General features: G+C 39.4%; 1 protein-coding gene across 3 annotated transcripts; it reads left to right on the top strand.

Moving 5' to 3' along the window:
- The first annotated feature begins 614 nt into the window (after nt 1-614).
- Nucleotides 615-26,103, top strand: osbpl5 (oxysterol binding protein-like 5). 3 transcript variants are annotated; one of them, XM_088417553.1, is made up of 23 exons: nt 615-827; nt 8,232-8,293; nt 12,072-12,227; nt 12,375-12,448; nt 13,485-13,565; nt 13,934-14,035; nt 14,126-14,329; nt 14,635-14,719; nt 15,270-15,432; nt 17,321-17,537; nt 17,612-17,796; nt 17,871-17,952; nt 19,163-19,261; nt 19,433-19,529; nt 19,819-19,917; nt 20,024-20,121; nt 20,210-20,299; nt 21,633-21,769; nt 21,981-22,160; nt 22,238-22,367; nt 22,642-22,759; nt 23,542-23,635; nt 24,144-26,103. In XM_088417553.1, exons 3-23 carry the CDS (start codon nt 12,092-12,094, stop codon nt 24,277-24,279), a joined length of 2,607 nt encoding a protein of 868 aa, XP_088273679.1. In that variant the 5' UTR covers nt 615-827; nt 8,232-8,293; nt 12,072-12,091; the 3' UTR covers nt 24,280-26,103. The 3 variants fall into 3 exon arrangements, with proteins under 3 accessions (XP_088273679.1, XP_088273681.1, XP_088273680.1); XM_088417555.1 differs by lacking the exons at nt 615-827; nt 8,232-8,293 and having other exon boundaries at nt 12,124-12,227; nt 12,379-12,448; XM_088417554.1 differs by lacking the exons at nt 615-827; nt 8,232-8,293; nt 12,375-12,448 and having other exon boundaries at nt 12,137-12,227.
- The last annotated feature ends 1,345 nt before the right edge of the window (nt 26,104-27,448 follow it).

The following is a 27,448-nucleotide window of genomic DNA, read 5'->3' as shown; positions in this document are numbered from 1 at the left end:
ACTTAATTATGCTGTCGTTGTTTTGGGGGGCTAAACAGTCATATGTGAAGAGTATGTAAAGCAGGGGGCTCAGCATACAGCCCTGGGGTGTCCCTGTGCTTGAAGTCCTGGTGCTGGATTTGCGTTTGAGGACTCTGACTGATTGGGGTCTGCTGGTGAGGAAGTTCAGCATCCATTTGCAGAGTCGGGGTGCCAGACCAAGTGCAAGGAGCTTGTCCGTCAGTTTGTCAGGGATGACTGTGTTAAACGCTGAGCTGTAATCAACGAAGAGCATTCTTAAATAGTGTATGTGTCCTTGGACTCCTTGCCCTCCAAGTGCGTGAGCGCTGTGCGAATGGCGGTGTTGACTGCATCATCCGTGGACCGTTTCTGTCGATATGCAAATGGAGGGGGTCCACGGAAGACATTGGAAGACATTAGACCTATTTAAATAAAACGCGTTTCGTATTATTGTAATTAAAAATTCATACATTTGAACACATAATGTTTATAGTGACATGATTTCTATCCGATAGTATTGTAGTGCCTAAAGAAGAATGTTGTACACTGTCTGGGCCACAGGGTGGCGCCAATGCTCCCAGTGTCGCCGTCGTGTCGCGCGGCGGTCCAAGCAAGCAGGCTGGCAGAGCAGAGTGGCCTCCAGCTCCGGAGGCTCCCTCCAACTCGCTCCATGTTGAGACCCAGCAACTTCACCACAGCAGAACACTCCTCCAGTCTAGCGGCGCAGCCTTGCTGCGTGCTTCCCTCTTGATCCTTGTGGATATGAGACCGAACTAGGACGGGAGCTCGGAGACGATCGCATGAACCCAGAAACAGGGTGGACAACAGTAAGTTTGCATTTTTGGTTGCCTTCTCGCTACATCACGTCGATGAGATAACTTGCTATTTTTAGCTAACGTTACTTGTATTTCTCCCAGTAACGTGCCTTTCGATTGTGTTATTGTTTACCGCGCGCTTACTAGGAAAGATCACACCGATTGGCAAGCGATGGGACATTTTGTCCTTAGGAGGAACAGTTATTTGGAAGTACTTAACGGTTCGACGTTTGTAGGAATTCGCCCACTTTTGTGTGTTGGGAGGCAGGGTGCAGGCTAACGTGTCTAGCTTAGCGTTAGTCAGGCTTCGCCACGTTAGCGAGTTAGCTGAGCCTCGTGCCCAAGGTTTTTTTTTTTTTTATTACTATTATTTTTTTTAATTTTATTTTGAAACACCGCCACTTGGCTGTATGGCAACCATAAACACTTGCAATTGGTGTGAAAGGCGCACTGGAAAGCAGTGCACCTTTCTCTTAGCCACTTGAACCATCTATGGCTGCTCTATGATGGCTTATCAAAGGGAAAGGCTAAAATATGAAGCTTTAAAAAGGCGCATGTGACAAAGCAAGCCCTCGAGATAAATAACAAGGATGAATGTGAATTGGATATGCATCCTCCAACGTGATGCACGACTTGAGCTGACGATGCGACAGCGTAATGTGAGAAATCAAGCGGTGTGCCTTGGCGAGGAATTCCGAAGATCACTGAGTGGCTGCTAGACATTAAAATTGTGTAATCTGTAATGTGTAGGCGTTGTCGTTTTTCTGCTATGGGGGCTTGACTGAATCCAAGCAAATTCTCAATGGGAATTGCTTGTCTGCCCCCCTCCCCCCTTTTTTTCTGTTTACGTCATCAAGGACAGGGACATTACATTAAGTACAGTTTTTGAGTCTTTGTGGAACGATCTCGACTTTCTTTCCTATAACCAGATCCCAATTTGATCGGACTATGTTTGACAACGGTGTCATCATGGGATCTTTTAAAATGTGCACGAAAAGAAACATGCTGTACTAAATGTCCCAGCTCTGCTCTGCCTCTCCCATTTATGTTGACATAGATAAGAAGTTCATTTTATAGGTCTGTGGGACTTACCTTGAAATGAGAACACATCTTCGGTGCACTTAAATTATAAGATTAACTACACAATACAGATAACTGTAAAAGAGTATTTATTGAGGATGGAAATGTAATTTGGTTACTTGAATTATAGCAGGAAAATTAAGTGCAGCACTTGGCTGCCTCCAGTGTTTTTGATTTAGCCTGTATGACTCTAAATTGCTTTTAGGTGTGATTGTGAGTGTGAATGATTGTTCGCCTGCCAAAAGAGTTTGGGAATAAGACATACACGTACTCTGTGAGCGCCTTTGTGATTTTTTTTTGTGCCAACAGTCACTAGTGTGGCAGTCCAGTGAGCAACAGCTCACATGACTTTGGCTGTAACATCATTTTCATCAATGACAGCGTAATTGTAGTTTTTTTTTCATGATAATCTAATATAGATTATTTTTGGGTGCTGCAACTGTATATGACAATAAAGTTTGTAATGAAGATAACTCTCAAACAGCATAATTTAAAACTTAAAAAACAATTTCGATTTTGTGAAGTTACCATTTTAATGGTGGGGTTTCTGCCATGGTATAATATTGTACTACTACTGTCTTTGCCTTCATCCCGTTTCACAGCGAATTTGGTATGCCGTTCTATTATGGTGTTATATTTGTGCCACAATTACGCACGCGCGGAAAAAAAAAATGAGCGGAGAAAATCAAACTGAGCGAGCGAAAACAGATTTTGAGAGCAAGAAAAAAACTATTGAGCGCGTAATGATAAGAGTTTGAGCGCGCGCCGATGGAGTTTGAACACAGAAAAAGAAATTGCTCGCTCAAAATTCCTCTTTGCTCGCTCGGGATAGCCCTCTCTCGCTCAACATCTCGCTCTCGCTCGCGATACTCCTCTCTCCCTCGCTCAACATCGCGTTTGCTCAACAGCGTACAAGCAATCTCATTGGATACCAAGCTGTCAATCAAAGTGCTTTTACAAGCTCTGATTGGCTGGTTTTGTGGCACAAACGTAACGCGTGAACAGAACTGAGCGAGCGCAGAGGACGACTCGAGCGAGCGAGAGCTCGATGTTGAGCAAACGCGATGTTGAGCGAGGGAGGGAGGAGTATCGCGAGCGAGAGCGAGATGTTGAGAGGGAGAATGCTATTGCGAGCGAGCAAAAAGGAATTTTGAGCGAGCAATTTCTTTTTCTGTGTTCAAACTCCATCGGCGCGCGCTCAAACTCTTATCATTACGCGCTCAACAGTTTTTTTCTTGCTCTCAAAATCTGTTTTCGCTCGCTCAGTTTGATTTTCTCCGCTCAATTTTTTTTTCTGCGCGTGCGTAATTGTGGCACAAATATAACGCCATATTCTATCACTGACTGTAAGACATTGGGCCATATTGAAAACGATTGCTTTGAAATATAGCTAATCTTGTTAGTAAAAAATGAACCACCATGTCAATATAGACCAGTTAGTTAATGACATTTTTGCAATTTCTTCCACCCTATTTGTTATCAAGCGCTATAAAAGCTTAATAACTGGTGGGGGATGTGTAATAATCTGGTAATGAATGACTGTGTAATGACACCCTGCAAAGGTAGAATGCCATTCTGATTAATAATACTGACAGGCCAAAGAAAGTAGGTCAAATGATCAATAAAATCCTCTCTGCTTGCTTCTTTCTACTCCAAGCATCTTATGTCCTTTTGCTGAACGCTAAATCCTCCATTACAAAAATATTTTTTATCCATTATAGCATTAATGTTGATTGACATCTCGCAGCGTTGATCTGTTAACGCTAACGTCTGCTCATGATGTGTAGCGCTCTACCTTGGTCAGACGGGGATATTTAATGGTGTTGCTCCCTAAGCCTATCAACTAGAACTGTGGCTTTGCTCGGCCGTCGGTTGATAAAATGAGGAGAGAGTGATGGAAGAGAATGATAGCTGGTGAGAATTCAAAGAGCCGCTTGAGTCACGTTCCGTGGGCGATATCTGCTGTGTTTTAATCACTGCTCAGTGGAGCAGCAAGGCACAACAGATGTCCCAGCACCCATGCTGTGTAGTGGTAAATACTTAAGACGCCATTTAAAAGCAGACACTGTAGAGCTGACCTATACGCCCTTCTTCCTGCTTTGAAACCAGCTGGGACTTATGTCGCTTGCCCTCTGTCACTCCCTCGCACTAATATTTCAACATACACTTTAGGAATACAGTGGAAAGTCACAGTCAAGTTAAAATAACCATGTTTCAAGATTTTACATAATTCTAGGTCTTAATGATAAGAAAAAAATGCCAAGAATATAGGTGTCATGATTAACAACTGACCAAAGTACAAAGTAATTGATAACTATTTTTGATAATATGAATGATTTGTTTAAAGACCTTGTTCAGACCTTTTGCCTCTCAGTAGTAAACATACTCTGATTTCCATGAGAGCAACTTCTGCAAGTAAAACATTCGAAAACACCTGCTTTAACCCTGGAAAATAATGGTCAACTTTTTGCCTGTTTTCTGACATGTGACAGACTAACCCATTAACATTATTTTATTTGTTTGTGCAATTGTTGCTCTGTCAATTTGAAAAAATGTCTTGTCTTTGACTATAGTGACGTGTACAAAAATATTCAAACAATAATCAACAGATTATTCAAGTATTGAAATTGTTAGTTGCAGCCTGAAAAATGAGGCTTTAATATGTGATTTCTCCGCTCTTGAACGCTGTGGGCCCTGTCTGCTGAATTTGCAGAAACACACCCCACTTAACTGTCAATTCTATGAATAGAAAAAGTAGCTGCTACTGCATCTAGTATTTTTCGTATGCCTACTCATATCGACAGTAGGTGTTTGAGCTATATGGGCCTAAAAGGCTCCATTGATAGGAATCTTTCGCACCAGGTTGTCACAGGCATTCCACACCAGGGCAACAAGACGTATTAAAGAAGCCAAGCTAGCCTGAAGCCCCAGTCCCTTCTCGCAGAAAACGTTGTTCCCCCTTCTGTCCCTTTTTTCCACCTTCTATCCATGATGTAGCCACATACACTGCAGATGAGTCGCTCTAATTTGGCCAAGCAAGCAGGTGTGCAATATATTTCCTTCCCATACAATGACTTTGGTGTGGAGAAAATGTGATGTGTTAATGAGAGGTCCTTTTTTGTGATGAACAAAATACAGCTGTTAAATCACTTTAAGCAAATACTTTGATAGCCGAAAAGAGCAGCAGGAATCTTTTCATAACCTCAATAGCTAAGTTTGGCCTTCAATAACGTCTATACAAACTGACTTTTGATCAATATCAAAATGCGTTCGATAAAATGTTCAATTGGAAAACCTCAGGAAGCAAGCGCGACCCCCGGCATTGCGCGTGTTATCGGCCGAGACTCAGGCGTGGTGTTCGATTTTTGCTTGATTATTGAAGAGGACATTTGAGTGCAAAATCATGTTTTGAACACTCAATAATTGTTCTTGAGAATCTAGTTTACTGATTGCTCCCCCATCATTTGCAAAGCTGAAAAAGCAGTTGTTGAACCAACAAAGTATGCAATTTGATTAATAAAAAAAAAAAAAAAAACGGCTAAACTTTGTACAAATAAATGACTAGTCGACTCTGCAACTCTTGCAGTATGATATTGTGCATGCATACATACATTATGTAGAATGTCAGCCACCTTTGAATCTCAGCATCATACTCGCCACCGTTAGATAAGTAAAGCAGTAAATTGGCAGTGGTAATAATGAGCCTGCTAAAAAGACAATGTTGTCTTAAGATGGTTGATCAACTGTAAGGCAATCCAAGAGAGGTCATTCACCGTTGCAAAAGTTCACCAAACGTTCTCTAACAGTTCACCAACAGTTTTAATGAGATTTCTGGTCGCACAGACATGTTCTTATTTTCCTTGTTGACGGGAATGGTACAGGTGCACGTTTGAGAAATGTTTGCAATAAACAAGCTTTGCTGCCACCTGCAATCATTCACTCTTCTGTGGAATAGGGGCTTTACCTTGTATGAACAGTGAAATTTATAATAAAATTTAAATTTATATGTCAACAATGTGTTTTGTAGTTGTGTCTTCTGAGGAAAAAAAACATTTATGGTGCACTTTTGGAACAGCACGGATGTAAACATTGCATATTACACAAAAGCAGTGTGTGTTTTTGACAGTTTTCTGCTAAATATTTTGACTGTACGATTGTTTTCTTTAATTTTTATCTTGAATCAATTGTATAGTGTGAAATTTGATATTGACTCCCAAACAAAATATGTTTGATAATCTTGAATGGTTAATTTTTTTTACAGATAAAAATATTGTTATGGATATAGATCAAAGAGTATAATATATTGCGATCATTTTTTTTTTAGCCACATTGTCAAGCGCTAAGCTAGTTTTATGTTTAATCTTTGGGGACAGTGAGACATATCCATAATAGAGCAGTATCAGCTCTGATTTGTCCAGATTTCTCATGAAGAGGAAGCAATATTGTCCCAGAGGAACACTACAGGGCTGGGCCAAAAACATCCTCTGAGTGCACAGTTAAAAAAAGATGAAGAACGCAATAAGAAGAATAAAGCAAAAGCAGGGGTTTTATAGCATTTTTAAAAGCAGAAGCACTCAAGTGCTATTAACATATTTTATAAAAAGACAGCTTTCTTGGCAAAGAACCCTGCCAAAAATGCTACTCTGTGAGCTAAAAGTACAATTTCACTTTATTGTTTTATTTTAGAAGATTGCTACTAAACCATGAATGATGAGGATATTATGCACCAGAGATAATTAAATCCCTAAATTCCTTGCAATTCAGAATTCCCTTGCAACAAGAAAAAACCCTAAACTGTTGTTGACCATTTGGTGAACGTTTTGCGAGCATTGGCAACCTTGAATGCTTTCTGACAAAGTCACGCGAACGTATGTTTTGCTACCTTTGCCAACAGTCAACAATTTTCACCTGTCTTTGGGATAGGGGCTTAATATTTCTTATTTTTTCAATGGGCTGAAAACCTAATGAAGAAGTTATTGCTGATGTTACTGGTTTACACATGCATGTGCAAACACACACATACACACACAGAGGCTGTGCAAATAACCTAGTGACCCTCGAGGTTTGTTCCTAGGCTGCAGGTTGTGTGGCATGTGTATTTTTAGTCTGGTTTTAATGTCATACCTCCAATTATCTTCAGTTAGTATATGGCTTGAGAGTAGGCGTGGGTGCCTTTCATATTAGAAGCACCTCAATTCCCTTTCCTGGTACACGGTGACTTGGTTTCAGTTCTCAACAATACCCATACTTGGTACTTTTGTGTGGGTGTTTATGGTAGAAAATGCAAAAATTTTTAACAGTATTTTTTTTTTTCAATTCCACATTTGTTTTTTGATAATATGAACTTTGACGTACAAAATGTCATGACTTTAAACAATTAAGCCAAATAGGATAAAATAATAATTAAGGAGTAACATTTTACAAATGAAGTGCAGATATTACAAAAAAAATAATTTCCATCCATCCAACCATTTTCGATAGCCGCTTATCCTCACAACGGTCGCAGGCTTACTGGTGCCTATCCCAGCTGGCTTCGCATATTCCAGCTAAGAAACAATCACTGTGAGATTGTCACTTGTTGGGGTGCCCAATTGTTACTTAAATGCGGGCAAATCCTTGTGCATCCCAGAATGCGTTGCACAACTTTGTACAAGTAATTTAATTTAATTTAATTGAAATCATAAGCTATAAGCTATAAAACCATAAGCTATCATTATTTGGATTTGACATCATACTTGTGTGTTGCTGTGCTGATTACAATTATTTTTCCTAAACTAAAATAATTGTATCATGCATACATTAATACAGGCATAATTTGTGATAGCACTAATATAATTTCAACAAATAAAGTGCAGTCACGTGATGGTATAATAAATCAATAAAAATCCAAATATTACGACTACTAAAACCTAACTTGATACTTCGAAAAAATTATGAAGATATTGATATAAAAAAGGGATATTGGACTCTGACTGGACCTCCACCCAATTGTGTATTTAGTATAACCTTAAATGTAATAAGTACATATTTGTGCTCTGTTCGTTGTTAACGGTTTGTAACACAATTTGAAAAGTGTTGTTGTCGAACTGTTGCCCTCTTTAACGGGGTGAGCAAGTGTGCTAGTTCTTTATTTGCAGCTTTACAGCAGTTGACTTCCAGAGGTGTGTGTGGAGTAGGCAAATAGTCCTAAAGAGGCACCTCCCTTGGGACTGAGCTTGGAGCCGAGAGGGTTGAGTCTCCACCCTCCTTAGCGGGGCGCACTGAAAGCAGAAACTGAGGATGTCATGCTTTTGTGTGTCTAAGTGATGGCTTTTTTGTATTTGTGCATCCCTACAGGTGAGACAGACGGCTTTGACAAAGGCCTCTGGATGTGGCGTGTACTGCGACTGAGGTGAAAGGTAAGATGAGCGCTCTCCTACTTGATCACAACTTTTAATAATGAATGAGCTCAGATAAATTAGCAGTATCATAATTTCGCCTCCAATGAAATGACAGCTACTTTTTGTTCATATTAGACTTTATATTTTGCCTGTACTTTTAGGTTTAGCAGGCATTTGCTATCTGAAGTTTTTTTGAAATACGAATCTGTTACTTTATGTCCATTGCTATGATTACGGCATTTAAAAATAAACCATTTTGTACGAGTGCTGCCGATACAGGATACACGTTTGTGGTGAAGATTAATTTCACGGAAATGAGAATTTATTTGTGATTAGTTTTGTATTGGAGGGCAGGAAATAAAGGTTTTGCATCAAGGGGACTTGCTATGCATATACATATGAGAGATTTGTTAAAGATAGACACGAGGTTAGCTGAGAGTACTTGTTCATCTTGCATGTAGTTAGAAAGTGTAATGACTAGGTACTGCTTCTTTTTTCAGCCCCCTATCTTTAGAAGCCTGTGTATTTTGGTGACTACTGACACGATAATTATTATGTGCACATTATTTATTTTGGTTTTATAAAGAGTGCAAGTCAGTTGAGTCTTGTCTGACTGTTATTTGAAAAATATGGCAGATTTTTATTTCTTTTAGGTTTGCCAATCAATATACGATGTTGATTTTACTGTACCCATTTACCTGTAAAAAAAAATGTGATCAGACATCACTCACAACACTAGATGAAGAGTTTCTTCAACGAATACTGAACAAACATCTGAAGTTACATGTTTCTGATAAAATATGTAAATACCACAATACAGAGACCAGTGGAAGGAACTGAAAACCTTTGGCTAAGAACAGTTTGTGCCTCCTTTGGTAACGTAAATTAAGACCTGTACAATGGTCAGAATTTCAGGACCATTAATCTGGCAAAACTTTCAGTTCAGCATTATTTTGGAGGTGTCCAATAGGTTGTCTTCATTAGATCATGCTGCAACATCTCAATTTTGGTTGAGGTCAGCACTGTGGGCCACTTCCAAATTTGTATTTTCTTCCCTTGAAGCCACGGAACTGTTGTTTCACTGTACCTGTGTCCTTTGTATTATTGCCTCTGTATACCCTTTATTTAACCAATAATTGTAGCTGAAAGCCTGTTGGTCAGTGGACCTTACATTCATTATTTTATATTTTTACTTCTTAAACAAAAATCCAAAAAGAGATTTAGGTCCATATTTTCAATGTATATTGTTAAAACAAGAATAAAATAAGCATTTTGGCAGCCATTTTTAAAACAAAATAATTGGAGTTTTCTGGAAAGGGTTCACATTTTTATATCTATATTTCCATCTTAAAATAAGTTATCAACCTCCCCAATTGTTTTATTTGTAGAACACTTCTCTCGATTGGTCTGTTTGAGGAACGTACATATCTAATTCAAATTATAGTTGAAGAGTAAAAGGAAGCCACTGACTTTTGTCAGCATGGTAAAAATATATTCCCAGATTAATGGTATGTTTTTCTCCCCGGACTACTGTTAGGATCATGACACATTGCAATAATTGGAACTTGATTTTTGTCGCTTTTTTTACTTAATCAGAAATAATCCCAAATTTGTGATATCCAATTCTTGGGAGGGTAATTCTCCCTTGCCTTCATTGCAACACTGTATACGTCCGCAAGAAAGTTTCGTGTAGGCGGCACAAACATTGTTCCAGCAGAGCTTCAAGGCAGATATATATATTTTTTTTAGTTTAACTATTTTTAAAATCGACATACTGTATCTTACTTGGTTTTTGCTTTTCCACTCCTAGTACATAAACTAAAAGTAGCCTGCAATGATGGACTGAGGCTCTCACTTCCCAGTCCCATCATTTCCCTTTGAGAATTAGAAAAGGATGAAACTTTTGATCATTTCTTTTTGAAGCACATTTCTATACCATGGCAACTCTGGTTTTGTAGCTCTGATGATGTCTGTAAGGTTTGCACGTTGGCCTCTAATTAAAAGTCTTTCTTTTCCGCCTTGTGACATTATTGGCGTCCTCTCCTAGAATTTACTTGAAGAGGTTCCCACTCTGGGCAGTCCTCCACAAGACAAGCAGTAATTGTTGGGTTTCGAGGCTGTTTTCCTAGCACTCCTTCCCTATGCCCTGACAGAAAACAGTTTTTATGAAATAGACAGTCTGTCACCTGCCAGTCTAAAATGGATCATTGTTTGTTTTTTTGACAATAACTATCCGAACCATATCACATGCACCTTCAGGGAGAGGGCATACCAGCAGCAATAGGGTAAAAATGGCAACGGTCCACCATGGTTATGGATTGCCATAGTCCGACACAGCAATGGTGGTGGTTTGCCTTTTTTAAATTCGGCTTCGGCTGGAAGCTTTACTCTTGATTCAAACCCTTACTAAATATATACCTTCACTATTTGTAGACCAGACCCTAGAATAGAACATTACAATATATCCTCCTACAGAACATCACAAACTATCCAGTGTGATGATTTCTATGTTTTCTCTTTATTTTTATTTTTTCGGAAAGAACTACTTTGTTTTAATGGGGCTAATTAGAATATCCTTTGCCAGTCAGAGATAGTGAAGGACAAGCCCGTCTTCTGACTGACTTTGGAAAGCATTTTTTCCATTACAGTCAGCATAATTCATCCATCTATTGCAAATGTACTCATCGAGTATATTTAAAACATGAGCACAAAGCAGGATGTAGGACTAAAAACAGGATTCATTGGATTTTTAGAAAGAAAAAACAGTGCAGTGAGTCAAGAGGAAGGGTAGAACCTGGAGGAAGGAGGTGGTGATGTCTGCATCGACATTTGAACAGCAGTGTTTTTCAGTGTTTTTGTTTGTTTGTTTTGGTTTTAAGTGGCCAGGTATTTATGCTAGCACAGGCAGTACGAAGGTGTTCCTCCTACCTGTGACGTGCCAAGTAGGCCTAATCCTTATTATCTATTCGGGTGGGGCTGGTGCTGAAAGCGCAGAATAAACAAGGGAGTCTTTGAAAAAAAGCATCAGTGAAGGAAAATTATACTTTGGGGGTGGTTAGGGTGAGAACTTAACATTGTAACTTTGTTAAAATCTCCAAAATGTTGAATTACCATGACGCGGGCCTTTTAATTCAGTATGTGTACTACTCAGTCATTATTAAGGTTGAGCATCAATTGAATTTGGACATTCCTGTTTCACAATTTGATTCTGGTCCTTAATGATTCTCAATTCTTAACAAAACCAATGGTAATTATCAATAAATTAATACAATTATATTTTAAAAAATTAAATAACGGGAGAATGTTTATTGATTTGTTCTCAAATCTTTTGCGTCCCCCAAATTTGAGGATATGCCTCCCCTTAGTTGAGCCACTTCAAGTCCACACCTCTATAACGTGAATGTGTAGCAAGTGCTGGAGAATCAGAAGTGTTTATGCAGAACATTGGGAAGCCTGGCGGAGTATCATTTGCTAGGGGCTGCTCACTGTGATGAGGGGGCTGAAGATGAACTAATCGTGGGATGGGTAACACTCTGTCTTCAGTCTAAGCAGCCTAAGCAGCTTGTCACTAGCAATCTTTGTGTCATGTCGTGAGAATGACAATTTACTGTACAATATGTCTTTGTTGATACGCCAAGGAGTCGGGGCCTAGACAGACGCAACAGGGTGGGAGCCGGTTTGAGTTCGCATAATGTACTGTACGTGTGACAGGAGAAATATCACCATCAACTGTATGTTGTTGTTTTTTTCTTCAAATTTTCCTTTTTTATCATTTTTAATTGTCCTTTCCACACAGAGGGCGGACTAATTGTTAGGATGAAGGAGGAGAGTTTGTACCACCGTAGGTTGTCTTTGTGTCCAAATGCCATTACCCCACCCAAAATTGACCCCCGCACACTCACAAGAAACCTTTCTTATGGAGGAGACAACGACCTCTACAATTTCAGTTCAGGTAAGAAGCCACTGCAAATGAACAGACCTGAGCAACTATTCATTTGTCACTTTTAGCCTTGTCATGCTTTTACTGTCTTGTCATCTGACTGGCTCCCTTAGTTCATGTGTCATATGTGTGTGACTGTGTGTTGTGGGTTCCCACCAGGCAGTGAGACAGACAGACACGATATCTCCATGATGACTAATGAACTTAGCCCTGCCCAATCACCAGGCAGCAAGGTAAGAACGCAAATGATTGGGCAATTCCATAACAACTCTCCCAACAAAACTTTATTTTTTCCTTTTTTTATGTCACTACCATCTGATCAAGTGTTTAGGATTAATTAGCAGCACAAATTGGTGAGAGAAAAAAAACAACAAATTAACCATGCAATTGTTTTTGTCAGGGCCATGTGGGAACCACAGACAAATTATTTTTGACCTAGACCCTTTAACTCTCATGGTGACCCTTGTGACGCGGCTTCTTTGTCTCACTTTGTTACGAGTAGGGCTGAACGATTTTGGCAAATAGTCAAATTTTCTTTTTTTTGTGATTTAATTTTTTTTTTTTACATCTTTTTCCAATGTGGTTTTCAACAAAAAAACTTTACAGCTATCAGATCTTTTATGTATTATAGGAAAATGAAAAAAATTCTAATTGGAGGATTAAAAAATGAATGACAGTTAATCATCCATAATTAAAAACTTAATAAATATTCACTTATATCCAGTTCACCGTTTTACCGTAACGTTGTAGTTCTGCCACCCAAGTTTGGGGTAAACCATTGGTTCTTAACTTTTTCGACGTTGAGGCCCAAGATCTCTTTTGTAAAATGTCCTGGGCCCACAGTTGTCAGCTAGACCGCAGAACGCCGCTGTCACATATTAAATGTAGCACATGTCAAAAGACGCAGTAGGGCAGTCAGTCAATCACTCACACTGACATATGAAAGCAGTCTTGCCTGATCGACCGTGCTAGGGTGGCCCAGGAGAGACCAGATCCGCTATGTGCGTTAAAAGTATTCATAATCAACGTGTCCTTCAAATCACATTAGCGCTTTTTGTTGCTTTATTGTACATGGCTGCCCCTGTTTACATAGTTTACAGGAATCGTTACACCCAATAACAATTAAGTCAGTTTACAAATTCATTTTAAACTACAGCATGAAGCATAATTGTGCTGTATTGCATTTACAACCTAAATGCACCGATATTTAAGAGGAATGTTTATTTCTGTTTGACCATTAGTGAAAACTCTTCTGTTTTTAAATTCCAGTCTGAGTCTAGGATGTTTAATGGTCTGGAAAAGGAGTGTCCTTCACCGACAGAAAAGCTTGCACGAAAAGAGTCTCTCAAGGTATGCACGTGTATTTTGTCATTGTTAGCAAGATCTCATTCCATAAGTAAAAACAGAGATCTTCGCTGTTTATCCTTTTCAGACAAAATTTCCAAATAGCTTTATATACATAATGAAAAGCTCAATTTGAATATAGTGAAGTTGTTTAAAATGTTGCATATATATATATATATATATATATATATATATATATATATATATATATATATATATATATATATATATATATATATATATATATATATATATATATATTAAAAATTGAATTAAAGATTTTATTGGATTCTACCTCCATCTAGTAACGTATTTAGTGCATGTGCCAAGTGCATCGCTTTGATTGATTGATCAATCATTTTGCTTTTGCACAGGTCCAAAAGCAGAATTACCGTCAGGAAAAGAAGCGTGCTGCCAGAGAACTGTTCAGTGCGCTAAAGGACCCAAGTGTTGTCATTATGTCAAACTGGCTAAAGGTGAGGTTGGTCTAATTTATCGTGCACAAATATGTCTAAATTTGTGTTCTTGAGCACTTCTATCAATAATCATCCTTTGTTGTTTTTAAGATCCGCGGTTCTTTGAAGAGTTGGACTAAGCTGTGGTGTGCCCTGAAACCTGGTGTTCTTTTGATCTATAAGACCCCTAAAACTGACCACTGGGTTGGCACCGTCTTGCTGAGTGCATGCAAGCTCATCGAGAGGCCCTCTAAGAAGGATGGCTTCTGTTTCAAGCTTTACCATCCACTGGACAAGTCCATTTGGGCTGTCAAGGTCAGACATGTTTGTTGGCTGGGTGATTCAATTGATCGAGCACCAATTGCTGGCTGGGTTTGCTGTAAATCGTTTTTGCTGGGTCAATGGCTTCCTCTTTCCTACATAAACTACGGTATCAAATCAATAGATGGAAGGTTAGTAGAAACTGAAGGAAATTGATGGGAAAATGGATCATATACAATAAATTCTCATCATGAGAAAATAAAACAAACCAAAAGCTTTTACATGAAACGTTACATTTTTTTACGATTTCCATGTTTCAGCCTCTTGATGCATGATACACGATGTTTTTGTATGTTTAGGGTCCCAAAGGAGAGAATGTAGGTTCCATCACACAGCCTTTACCCAGCAACTACTTGATCTTCAGAGCATCCTCTGAGTCTGATGGTGAGAATGTTTATTTGTCAGTTCACAGTTTTTGTTTTTCACATTGCCCTCGCTGCATAAAAAAAACAGCAAAATATGTTGAAAATGTTAAAGCGGTCCTTATACTCTTTAAATTAAAGCCACATTTTTATGATCCACCTGCAGCCGTTGAAAAATGTGAACCAAAGAGGCCATTTGTTTTGTCTACATTTTTTCCTCCTTCTGGATCGTGCACTCAGCTGTCCAACTGAATAAAGGGCCCTTTCATTCAATGTAAAATAAATATTTGCAAAAATAATGAATTTACACTTCCATTTAAAAGTTTGGAAATACCTTCAAATTCAAATGCTTTCAAAGACGTGAAAAGAAATGAAATTAAGTATTTAAAATGCACAGTGGAGGACATAATGGTTTTCTATGTTATACAACAGGAATAATAATATTATTAATATTTTTTGGACAAAGTTCCCGGGTCTGGGTGCAATTAATATTATGCCACTATTTAGGGGCATTCTTTGAGCCCTGCTTTAATGTATTTTACACACTTTTTGTAACCTGAACGCCTCTTCAGGCCGATGCTGGATGGATGCACTGGAGCTTGCTCTGAGTTGCTCCAGCCTCTACAAGCTAACGGCCAAGTCAGGAAAAGAAGGAGATAACAGCACAACTTCTGAGTCTTCCCACTTCCTCCATCTTCTGCACTCCACCACGCTAGCAGACACAGATCTTTTGCAGTAAGTAATAACTTAATGATATTTCTGCACAGTGAACAGCAGTGATAACTAAACACTGTGTCTGCCACTTTAGTGTGACTCATCAGGTGATTGTCCAAATGTTTTGGTTGAAGGTAGTTGGTCCGAAAATGATTACGGTATTTATTCATAGCAAAAGTTTATCTTCAATAAACTGACCCAGATTTCATGTATATTAAAACAAGATAACCCTTATTTCAGAACATTAAGTGCCTTAAAATTGTTGCTTCATCTTGTGTATTATAATCAGTAAAAAAAAAATATTTGGGAGGGAATGAGGGGGGGGGGGGATCTGCTGTTTAGTCTTTCGCCGTTTCTCCACCTCCTTTTTTATGATTTTACATTGTATCCACATAATCGTCAAGCCTCTTTCAGCCAATGACAGTAGTCAACATGGTCACATGACTGAGAAGCAGGAAAGTCCCAGAAAATGTGAGCTGTGAACCTTTCAGAAAGAATAAGTGCTGCCTTCCTCAAACATTCACAAACACATATGTCTGTAGCAGTTAAGAAAACAGGGCTGTAATCTCACCATTTTACGATTGAAGACATAATCATACAATAAATAGAAGGATACGTGCTCGCATCTACTGTACTTCTGGATTTACTGGTAACAATTTATATTGATTTAAGTAGAATCATATTGTCTATGTCGCTGAGTACTTTGGTTTTAAGAGACGAAATGATGCCTCTACTGCAGGACATTTTACCTACGTTTAATTGCAGATTTTATTATTTATGGATTTTGTTCTGGAATGTGATTTTTCTGGTCTGCCAACTTTGCCGTTCCTCATCGTGGTGTCTTTTCATTTTGTGATAGCCTTATCCTTTCTTTAGTCTTGGATTATATTATAGTGCATGGTGGACGAAGACTAATTTTGTAGAATAAGCGTATTTTTGTACGAGTCTTTAAAGGTGTCGTAGTTTTCAATGAGTGAAGCAGATGTACTGACATTCAACGACAGGTCTGTAAAATGGCTTTTTACTTGGATTTACTCTTCTCCCTTGTTGGGCTTTACAAATACATGTCAATATTTGTTATGTTGCACAACCTATTAACTACTTCTACTTATATTATAACACTTAATAAATGTTTTTAAAAAGATTCTTTGAACACTTAGGCAGCGTGCCTAAGGTCCAACAGTGCCACCTAGTGTCTACGGGTCTATAAGAATAGAGAAATAAATCCCTAACACGCCCCTAACACTTAAAGGGAACAGACACACTGTGTTATGGGACATGTAGCTTTTATTCATTAATTTTACATTCAGAGCAATCTTAAGAAGGAGAACTGAAAAGTGTTGCAAATATAAGGGAATCTGACTCCTCAGCTGTCCTAATAGGGTATGCCTCTCGGGAAGTTGAATGTTAGCATCAGGAAGGGTTAGGGCCAGGCTAGGCTAGGCTCGGCTAGGCTAGGCTAGGATAGGATAGGCTAGGCTAGGCTAGGCTAGGCTAGGCTAGGCTAGGATAGGATAGGATAGGATAGGATAGGATATACTGTACTACGGTCTGAATACCTGCTCTACACCCAGCAAGTGTGAAATTAAACAAGCAAGTAAATATCTAGTGACCTGCCTATTTCAAACAATCTGTGCTGTTCCCTTTACAAGAAGTCTGTATCTTCTGATCTTTCACTGAAACATACCATACAAGCAGTGCATACACATTTTTTTGTTTGTTTTTCAACGTCCCTGATAAGATTACAGATCATAGTTCTTTACATTTCATTTTGTAATCTTCGCAACAAAGGTTGTTTGCCAACAGATCACTGAAGTAGTCTGCAAAGCTTTGGCATGTTAGTGTGTTTGAAAAGTTCATTGTTTACATAACTTGAATCTCAATGTTACGCTTTCTCTTTTATCATAAGGTTAAATGAGTCTGTGCTACTGGGCAATCACCACATGGACCATGATGGATTTTCTGACAAATCAGAGCGTGACGGTCATGATGACTGGGACGCCTCCGCAATTGATAATGGAGGAAGGTTGACAGAGGAGAGTGATGTGGACCAATCAGATGAACCGTTGTCTCCCATGGCACAGGGGACAGTTTATGTTGAGCAGGGCACAGAAGAGATGGCTGAGGTGAGATCCCATTTTGTTCACAACTTTGCAGCGTTAACTTCTGACCTTATGCGTGTATGTTTTCTGTGTCTCAGGCTGGGGAGGCGTCACAAGTTGAAACTGTTTCAGAGGAAAACAAAGGTCTGATCTGGGGTATTTTGAAGCAGCTACGACCAGGCATGGACCTCTCAAAAGTTGTGTTGCCCACGTTCATCCTGGAGCCGCGCTCCTTCCTGGACAAACTATCTGACTACTACTATCATGCTGATCTGCTCTCAGAGTCAGTATTGAAATATAGCTGTAACATACGTCATTTTTGTTTTCACACTATTTAATCATCAATACCTCCCTTAGAGCTGCACTGGAGGACAGTGCATACGGCCGAATGAAGCAGGTTGTCAGATGGTACTTGTCTGGTTTTTACAAGAAGCCTAAGGTGAGCTATGTTCCAAGTCAAATGATTTTTACCCCATTGTGAATATAGGATAAGCCTTAGTGCACAGACAGCTGGGATAGGCACCAACAAGCCAGCGACCCTAGGGAGGGATGGAGGGATGGAGTACACTATATATTATTGTTTTGGACAAATATAATAATGAAAACAAAATGACCTTGTAAGCATTTGAGAGGTGATGTCTAGCCATCTACCCGGGTTTACTCTACCGCTTATCTTCACTTGGATCGCAGGCAGACTGGAGCCTTTCCCAGCATTCTTTGGGCAAGAGCCAGTGTACACCCTTAACTGGTTGTCACTTGAGACAAATAGGCATCAAACATTTAACACCCACACCTATGGACTATTTAAGAGTCTTTAGTGAGCCTCCTCAAAGGGGCAGTGTGTAAGATTTTCGTTCAAAGAAAGAATTAAATGATTGTAAATTTCAAAAACTTGCAAATGAATGTGTTCTTAAAGACCAACAGAATGTTTTAAAAATCCTCATCGGTCTAGTTATCATGAAATTACATAACATGGGGCTTGGTACTGCTCAGGAGGCAGCGGTGTTTGTTATAGCTATGGAAAATGGTAAATGCAGCACCTGCAGCACCTCCTGCTGTCCGGAATGAAAAACGGCCTAAATCTTACACACTATCCCTTTTTAAAGAAAAGCCACTCAGGCTCTGAGAAAATGCAAACCACACAGAGAGCCTAGAACCTCGATTTGAACCCACAACTCTGCTCTGTGAGATGGATGTGCTAACCAGTTATCCACTGTTTTGCTGTTCTAGCTGATTATGGCAGAGCACAGCAACAAAAAGTGCTTTTATACTTTCCACATTCTTATGTTTGTCGTAGTGCAGTTATAGTGATACAATGTTTTAAAATGGACAAGAAATCAAAGAAGCACCTGATCGCATGTCAGACATTGATAAGAAATGAATTATCTTTCCGTCATTTTAGTCTGATAATTATTAATAAACACACTCTAGTCTTTAGAATAAACTGTTATTATGTCTAGCCCTGTTACGTTTTCGGAAATACTTTCTTGCTCCGTACATTCCATTCAGTTATTGTTAATATGTACAGTCCTGATAATACATTTAGTCGTATAATTGACTATGTACTGTACATATTTACACATTATTTAGTTATACATTTATTGATCAATTGACTGTCAGATTCTTTATGGTATCTTTTTATTTTCCAGGGTCTAAAGAAGCCTTACAACCCAATATTGGGAGAAACCTTTCGCTGCTGTTGGCCTCATCCCCAAAGTGGAGGTTGCACTTTCTATATAGCTGAACAGGTGAAAATCTCAAGACTCTCATACATGACTCAAAAAACATGAAATAAAAACCCACTACCCACACACCCATAAATATTACAAATTTGTAAATGATACATACCAGATGGAGTCTTGACGGGCCCATTTTTAATCTTTAGCTTACTATGTCAGTCACAATGTTTCTTTTTCCAGGTTTCGCACCATCCGCCCATTTCTGCCTTTTATGTCTGCAATAGGAAGGATGGCTTTTCTATCAGTGGAAGCATCTTGGCAAAGTCCAAATTCTATGGTACAGTACACTTTGTGCTCTTTTCCATTTCAATGATTTTGATAGTCATACATGACAGACATAAGCAGAATATAAGCTTTTTTTTTTTTTAAATGTCATTCCTCTTGTATTTTGATAACTTTGCTCTTTACCACTTTTTAAAAATTAAAACATGATGGTTTTTTTTAAATACATCGACATTTTATTCATTACATATTTATTTGAACCGACTTTACATTGGACTGACCAACATTTTGCAAAGGAAGTTTAGTGTTCAAGATCACCAATAATGAAGTAGTTTGTTGTGTAGGTAACTCCCTGTCTGCTATCTTGGATGGCAAAGCAAGACTCCTCTTTCTGAGCAGAGAGGAAGAGTATGTCATCACAATGCCCTACGCTCATTGTAAAGGTAACCGGCACAATATTTAGAGCTATGAAAAAATATGACGCACTACCTGTGAAAACGTGTTTTTAGTTCATAAAATGTGGTTCCAACATGCTTCTGTCTTCGAAAGGTATCTTTTATGGCACTATGACACTAGAGCTGGGTGGAAAGGTCACCATTGAGTGTGAGAAAAACAAATGTTTCACTGAGCTGGAGTTCAAGTTACAGGTACACTGACAACATCTGCTGTTTAACGACAGCCTTGCAGTCTGCATTAGTTTCAAGAAAAATTACTATGTGATTTTCCTCTCTGCAGCCTTTCCTGGGAGGCTCCTGCTCTGTGAATCAGATCAATGGCAAGATCTTTGTGGGGGACGAGCTTGCCGCCACTGTTGATGGACATTGGGTACAAAAACCTTTCGTTTTGCTCTTTTCTGGTCTTGTTTTTCAACTCCCTGGGGATGAGATTGCCTCATTGATTTGTATTTTTTTTTGTATAATGCCATTAAAAGGGGAAAAACGATATATATAACTTAGATCAGGGTTCACCTAAATTGTGCCCGTGAGCATCAGGTTGCCCCCAAGCATTACGTTAGCAGCGTGAGGGGCCTGTTCTAAAAATAGCTCAGCAGTGAAATTAAACTACCTCCATCCATCTTCTATAGCCGGTTATCCTCACAAGGGTCGCAGGCTTGCTGGTGCCTATCCCAGCTGTGTATGGGCAGTAGGCGGGGGACACCCTGAACTGGTTGCCAGCCAACTGTAGGGCACACAGAGACGAACAACCATTCACGCACCCAGTCTCATCCGAGTAAAATTTAGTATTTCCAATTCACCTGCCGTGCATTGTTTTGGAGTGTGGGAGAAAGCCAGAGTGAGAGCCCGGGGAGAACCCACACAGGCTCGGGGAGAACATGCAAACTCCAGACAGGTGGATTTCAACTCAGGTCCCTGAACTGTTAGGCAGACAGGCTAACCGCTGTTCCATGAGCCACCAGTTAAACTCCCATTATTATAATTATTGTTGATCAATATCATAAGATTTCTGTTAAGACAGTTTGTTTAAAACAAAATGTGTATTAATAAAATATATTTAGGGCGAATTTGTAACTTTTTAGCTTTTATTATTTATTTTAGCTTTTATTGTAATCAGTTCCCAAGAAAAAGTTGTGTTAAACGTTGCTGACCCCTGGATCACGTTCTGGCTGATGAAAAATGGGATTATTTCTTGTGTCACAAGTCGGTGTGAATGTGGGGATTTTGGATTCAAGTAGAGGGAAGCTCAGAGGCAGGGACTTTGTGCATTTAATTAAACTAAAAACGAAAGTGGGAAAAAAAAACAGGACAACACACAAACTACAAAGGCAGACTGGTGAAAATGACAACGGTCCCACAAAGACTGAAATAAAAGAACTAACTACAAGCCAAACTGGCGGGATAAAAGGTGGACAAAAGACATTTGGTTTAGTGAGTTGATTGGTTAACACAAGTGAACGAGTCGACAAGCGCAGGTGAACACAATCACACAGACACGAAAGGCGAGAAAACGTGATTAAAATTCGAACTACCAAAACTAACACAAACCCAGAATCTCGACAGTGTTAAATCAGATTTTTTATCTTCTAACATTTGAAGCATTCTTGCTCATCCCCTAAAGTAAGTTGAAAATGCTGAATTGTTTTTCATCATTTATGTCATTTTTAACTTTGATGACAATTTGTCTGATTTTTTGTAATCAGGACAGGGAGGTTTTTATTCATGAGAAGCGCTCGGGACAGCAGGCAACATTGTGGAACCCGAGCCCTGATGTCCGTAGCAGTCGTCTCAAGAGACGTGTGGTCCAATTTGACCAACAGGGAGAGTTTGAGTCTGAAAGGTAAATCACGTGTTCTTTAGTGGATCTTGAAAGAAGAAGAAAGTCACATTCGTATTCTCAATGTTGTAAGGCCTTAGTAATCGAGTTTAAATTTTGATGATCACTTTATTATTTTTACCTCATCCGTGCTAAACGAGACGAACGTCACAGGAGAACAAGCTGAATCAGTTATGTATTCTTCGGTATTTTGTTTTGTTTTCCTCTCTTGAAGGCTGTGGCAGCATGTGACCAGAGCAATCAAAGAGCGTGACCAGGTGCAAGCCACACAGGAGAAGTTTGTGCTGGAAGAAGCTCAGCGCAAAGAGTCCAGGGAGAGGGGGGACAAATCCTGGACCCCACGACTTTTCTATCAGGACCCTGTCACCTCAGAGTGGACCTACAAGCATGTGGAGTATGGACACTTTTAAATAAAACACAGATCGGCGTCATTAAAATAATGATAACCTCTCCGTTGCGTGTTTGGTTTAGAACCGAGCCGTGGGATCCAGAGCGATGTCTCGTTCAGTTTGAGAGAGACGGAGTGATTCAAACGCTGGAGAAAACACAAAGACGGCACAATGGGCTCTCTTATAGGGACAGTTGGCAAAACCAACATAAGGTTAATCACCCGCCTTTACCCAATCATTCATCATGATCATTTTCCATAAGTGAGCGTTTCGGAACATTTGACTATCATTCCAAGGATGCTGGACATTAGTTAAACTGACTTTAACCACACGAGACAAACAAGCCATCGTGTCATCAAATGGCTGGATTAATCAGTTAATTACCTTTTGTAGACATTTTTTATTACTTACACCAGGCTGGTTATTTTGTAAGTTAGCATTAGCATTTGGCATGTGACCAATCAAATGTTTTTGTTTTTTTACCAGGCGAAGGTGAATGGGACACACAGGAAAGCCAGCAGCCAGCCATCCAGCTGCAGCCAGAATACTGAGAGCAGCAGCAGCAGCACCCCTGAACCAACACAGGAGTCCTCTGAGAATGAGGGTGAGGCACCAACACACCTCTGTTGAACGGGAACATTTTAACTATGACTACTGCTATTTTCACACAGATATAGTGTTCCTAAACCCTTTGGTACACTAAGACAAATCATTTATATGAATTGAATATAAAAAAGAAATGTAAAATCCGAATGTATCTGCTATGTTCAACCCACATTTAATAGCGGACACTACAAAGACATGATAGTAAATGTTCAAACAGATAAACTTTATTGTTTTAGCAAATAATTATTAACTTGAGATTTTATGGCTGCAACGCGTTCTAAAAACGCGACGGCAGGGTCATGTTTACCACCGTGTTAAATTACCTTTCCTTTTAACAGGGTACTGAAGACACTAATTGTTGAAACTTTGGTGATGGAATTTGTTCCTCTTCTTGTTGCTGTACAGACCCAGCTGTTTAACAATCTGCGTTTTTTTGTTGTCCTATAATGCAGCACATATTTTCAATTGGAGATGCAGTCCAGTCTAATACCCTCACCCTTTTTTTATGAAGCCATGCGGTTGTAACACATGCGTAATGTGGTTTGGCACTGCCTTGCTGAATAAGTAGGGGCATCCATCAAATGATTTTGCTTGGAAGGCAGCACGTGTTTCAGCTGGCAGCATTTCTGGCTGTTGTTGATAAACGGCCGTTACTTTGCATAGTAGTTTTAAGTTGCACTTATTAATGGATGATTTTGTACGAATGCGGTTTTGTCGTCGTCAGGGTATTGTTGGACACTGGCCCTGTCGGTGTTGAACATTTGTAAATGATGTTTTCAGAGTTTCCAAACCAGTGTGCCCAGTGCAGCAAGGACATGGCCCTCCTCCAGACCTCCATCGCCTCCATACAGAAGACGCAGCAGGACATTCAGAGGTGATGCAACACACATGGGAAGGCTTTGATTTGACTGTAACTTCTGGGACAGTTTTAAAAATGTGAGAGTTCACGCATGACAAAGGAAAAACTGACATATTTGTGAATGCTACTCTTACCTTATGCGAATACTCAAGATGACCAATACCACTGACAAAAGAATTTCACCGTGTCTCTTCTTCTAAACCAAATGTGATCGGCAACATGGTACCACAGTGTATCCGTCCAGATTAAACATACAATAGAAGAAGCTAGCCATAGAAAAAGAAATGGAAGACGCTTGGTTAAACTCTTACCTTTTCCGGTTCCAACGTTGTCTATAAAGCATGCCCTTGTCAAGTTATCGTGTCGCTACATTGGATATTTTTTGCAGTGTTTTTACGATGGTTTCGATCCTGCCTCTTTCAGGCGGCATGATAAATTCTCTCCGGAATGATTTGACCTGAAGCGTTTGCTGCTGTTCTCTGTATTTGCATTAAAAGCACACCTTGCATGTTGCCTTTTGTAGGAACCTGTCAGCTCTGAGTCGTCAGCTCACTCAGCAGAGGGCAGCAGATGACAGTGCGTCGTGGATGGGTCGGCACTGCGCGATCGTCTGCTTGGTGCTCCTCTCACATCTCCTCCTCCGCTACGTCTATGCCTGAGAACCACGGGTCTCCGTCCAGCATCGATCTGACGCTTGATCCACCCACAAGCACAAACTAATCAGCCGGGGGGTCTCGAGCTCAGATAGTGTTGGGTGAAGGACTTGGTCCCATCCTTTTTTTTTTTTTTTCCTTATAGGGATAGGCTTCGCATGAACATTATAGCAATAAACACAGCCAACGCCTGTCAGAAATCTCCGAATAAAAATGACTCCCCCTTGTGTAGCCAAACTGAAAGAGCACCGGCACCCATGCACTTTGGACAGGAGATTACAGAAAGAAATAACAAAAAGAGTTGAGTTGTACAATGAAGAATAATTTGTGAGAACATCAGTAGAGACCACCATCTTTTAGTGTCTTTATCTACTTGCCCTGCAATACTGTCTATTTGTGAATGTGTTTTGTCTCGTTGGTACAGTATGTACTGAAGGCCCTATGTGCGCAGTTAGGTCACTGCGCTAACGTTTTGTACACCTTTCACTCAACATTTTGGGCCTTAACCGCTGATGCCAAAAAAAAAAAAAAAATAGAGGGGAAAAAAAACTCATACAAATGAAAGAAAGAACATCTTCCAACAGTGCAATTCTGAGTATTGTATTTACACATCCGCTCTGTCTCATCTTGCAATGGGAGTACGTTTACCAAAACAGTATTTATAATTGAGGACAAAGAGTTCTTGTTTACGGAGAGCACTGTGTGTGTGTGTTTCTAGTGACACATACTGTAGGAAGGAAGGCAAATGTGGGTCAAGAGTGAGAGCCATACAAAGTGTCTTTATATTTGTGAGCCTGCTGTGGCATAATGGAAGGGACGATTGTGTAGCACTGTTGCTTAACTCTTGATGCTGCATGTGGAGTCAAAATTGAAATCTAGCAAAATTGCTTTCGGCCAATGGAATAATCATTGTGTTTGCATCCTCAGTAACACGCTGGGAGGGCTCGAGTTTGACATTCTGTTTTTTTGTCGTGTTTGACTAATCTATCACGTTACTCACCTTCACTCCCACCAATTCCCACCAATACTTTTACATGGGTTAACCAGCATGCCAACGTACCGACGTAAATGAGCGGAAATGGCCGATCAGAGTGAAGTTACTATTGATGGGAATTGGCTAACAATAACTGAATTAATGAAGATATTTTTTCACGCAGGTTTTAAGACATTTGTGTGTCACATGGCCATTTGGTGTTTATCTTGGTCCACATGTTCAAGTGTCTGAAAATGTTAAAACACCTAATGATTTGTTCTCTTTGTTCTTTCAGAAGGTATGTACATATTTGTATGCAGTGTGCTTTGTCGCTCTGTGGGAAAAAAAAAATATATTTCAGAATGTATTTATTGTGCGATTTTTACCCCCTTGGTAACTCAAATAATTTTGAAGTATGGAGTTTAGAGCCCAGGGATGACAATCTTGCTCCCAGAGCTGTGTGCTGTCCTATCAGCTTTGTATTTTAGTGTGTGAGAAAGCCATTGAGTTTTATGCTAAATGCCAAGTCATGTCAGTGACTTGGTTTTATGTTTTCTTTTCTTGAATTTTCTAACTTTTCAGTTCAGTGCCCACTTTGTAACATTTCAGTCCGGTGCCAGTGCTGATCTGCCCAACGGGAGCAAATTTTAGCGATAAATGTCGACTCTGAATGATTTTGTGTACTTTTTAAGTTCTTTATTTTCCTGTTTTTGTACTCAATCGTCATTTTCAGGAATTGTATATGCCACTTACTTTTGTTATATTGAACAAAACTCGTAAAAACACAATGATGCCCATTTTTTTTCATTCACACTTATTGCACACTGTATCACTACAGTAAAACTTTTTAACCCTGACTGCCTTTTTATTGTTTGAATGATGAAATGAATCATTTGAATTGATTTGAAATTCAAATGACGATTTAAAGCACATTTTATGTCCTTTAAAACTAGCATGGGTTGAGAAAGTAAGACTAGCTCATCATCATTTGTTGACTGGATCCAAATACACCACATGTTTCTGAAGGTTAAGCTTTTGCTTTCATCCAAAAACCCCATAGGTTTCAGAATATTTTTTCACATTTAAGATGTCAAAAGAAACGACTGAAAATGCTTGAAAGTCATGGAATAGCCAGTGATACAGAAAGTGTCTTTCATGGCATTCCAGTTCTGGAAGATGTGGGACTGTGCTACAACTATGAAAGCTGGTGCAGTTTGCAAAGAAACATATCTCGCACATACTGTAACTAAGATGAGTGTGTTAAGGTGATGAATGCAAACCCTCCTGCCGCTGCTCTGGGTAGAACACAAGCAGGTGAAAATCTTAAGTTTTAGTACTCTGATTTTATGGTTGCCTTGAATAGGAAACATGTTTGTCTATCAGAAGTTGTCCGATCTATTTTATAGATGTACAATTATGAAATCATGAATCGATGTCTTTGCAGCTTCAAAACACATTTTAAATTTGGATTCATAAAAGAAGCTTGTCTTGATATTTCACAAAGCTTTCCCTACAAGAAAATACGTATGGCATTCCGTTTTTGTTTTGATTTTTAGGCAGACATAGAATGAAAAGGTTGAATATGGCAGACGAGCAAAAAGGCAGCGTCATCTGTTGGCCAACTGGACAAATATAAATAGAAAAAAAGAAAAATCTTCGGACGGATAGGTGTCGAACTATAGTCCTCGAGAGCCGCAGTCCTGCATGTTTTTTTGTATTTTTAAACGTTCTCAAACACACCTAATTCAAATAATTGGGATCATTTGTAAGATCCGTACCTTACTAATGAGCAAATCACTTCAGTCAGGCGTGTTGGTGAGAGAAACCGCTAAAACATGCAGGACAGTGGCCCTCGACCGAGGACTGGAGTTCGACACCTACCAGTCCGGAGATTTCCCTCAATTTTATATTTGTCCAGTAGATGACGCCACATTTTCAATTTTTGGGACACATATATATCGCTTTAGTAAAGTCCCTGACAGTAAATGTAAACTTGATGACTTGGATAACAGGGTTAAAACCCTTTGTCCTACGATAAGGGTTGCTGAGTTGCGGGCCACACAAAGCTAAATGTCACTGTTTTATTCACAATACAATTTAATTACCGCATTTATGAATGCAACAGATGCACTTTTAACACAGTTTCATTCCCACATTTATGAAAGTGAAAATAATTGAGAAACTCTGACAAGCATTCGAATC

The sequence above is a fragment of the Hippichthys cyanospilos genome, chromosome 6, assembly GCF_059441005.1.
Source record: "Hippichthys cyanospilos isolate Australia breed blue-spotted pipefish chromosome 6, RoL_Hcya_1.0, whole genome shotgun sequence".
Classification (NCBI taxonomy): Eukaryota; Metazoa; Chordata; class Actinopteri; order Syngnathiformes; family Syngnathidae; genus Hippichthys; species Hippichthys cyanospilos.
The sequence above is the reverse complement of the archived record's forward strand: the minus strand, read 5'-3'. Positions and strand labels throughout refer to the sequence as shown.

Coding starts and splice junctions, on each gene's coding strand:
- osbpl5 (XM_088417553.1), top strand. CDS start 12,092: ATGAAGGAGGAGAGTTTGTACCACCGTAGGTTGTCTTTGTGTCCAAAT. Junction 14,036..14,125: donor TTATGTCAAACTGGCTAAAG/GTGAGGTTGGTC, acceptor GTTGTTTTTAAG/ATCCGCGGTTCTTTGAAGAG. Junction 21,770..21,980: donor GGAGAGTTTGAGTCTGAAAG/GTAAATCACGTG, acceptor CCTCTCTTGAAG/GCTGTGGCAGCATGTGACCA.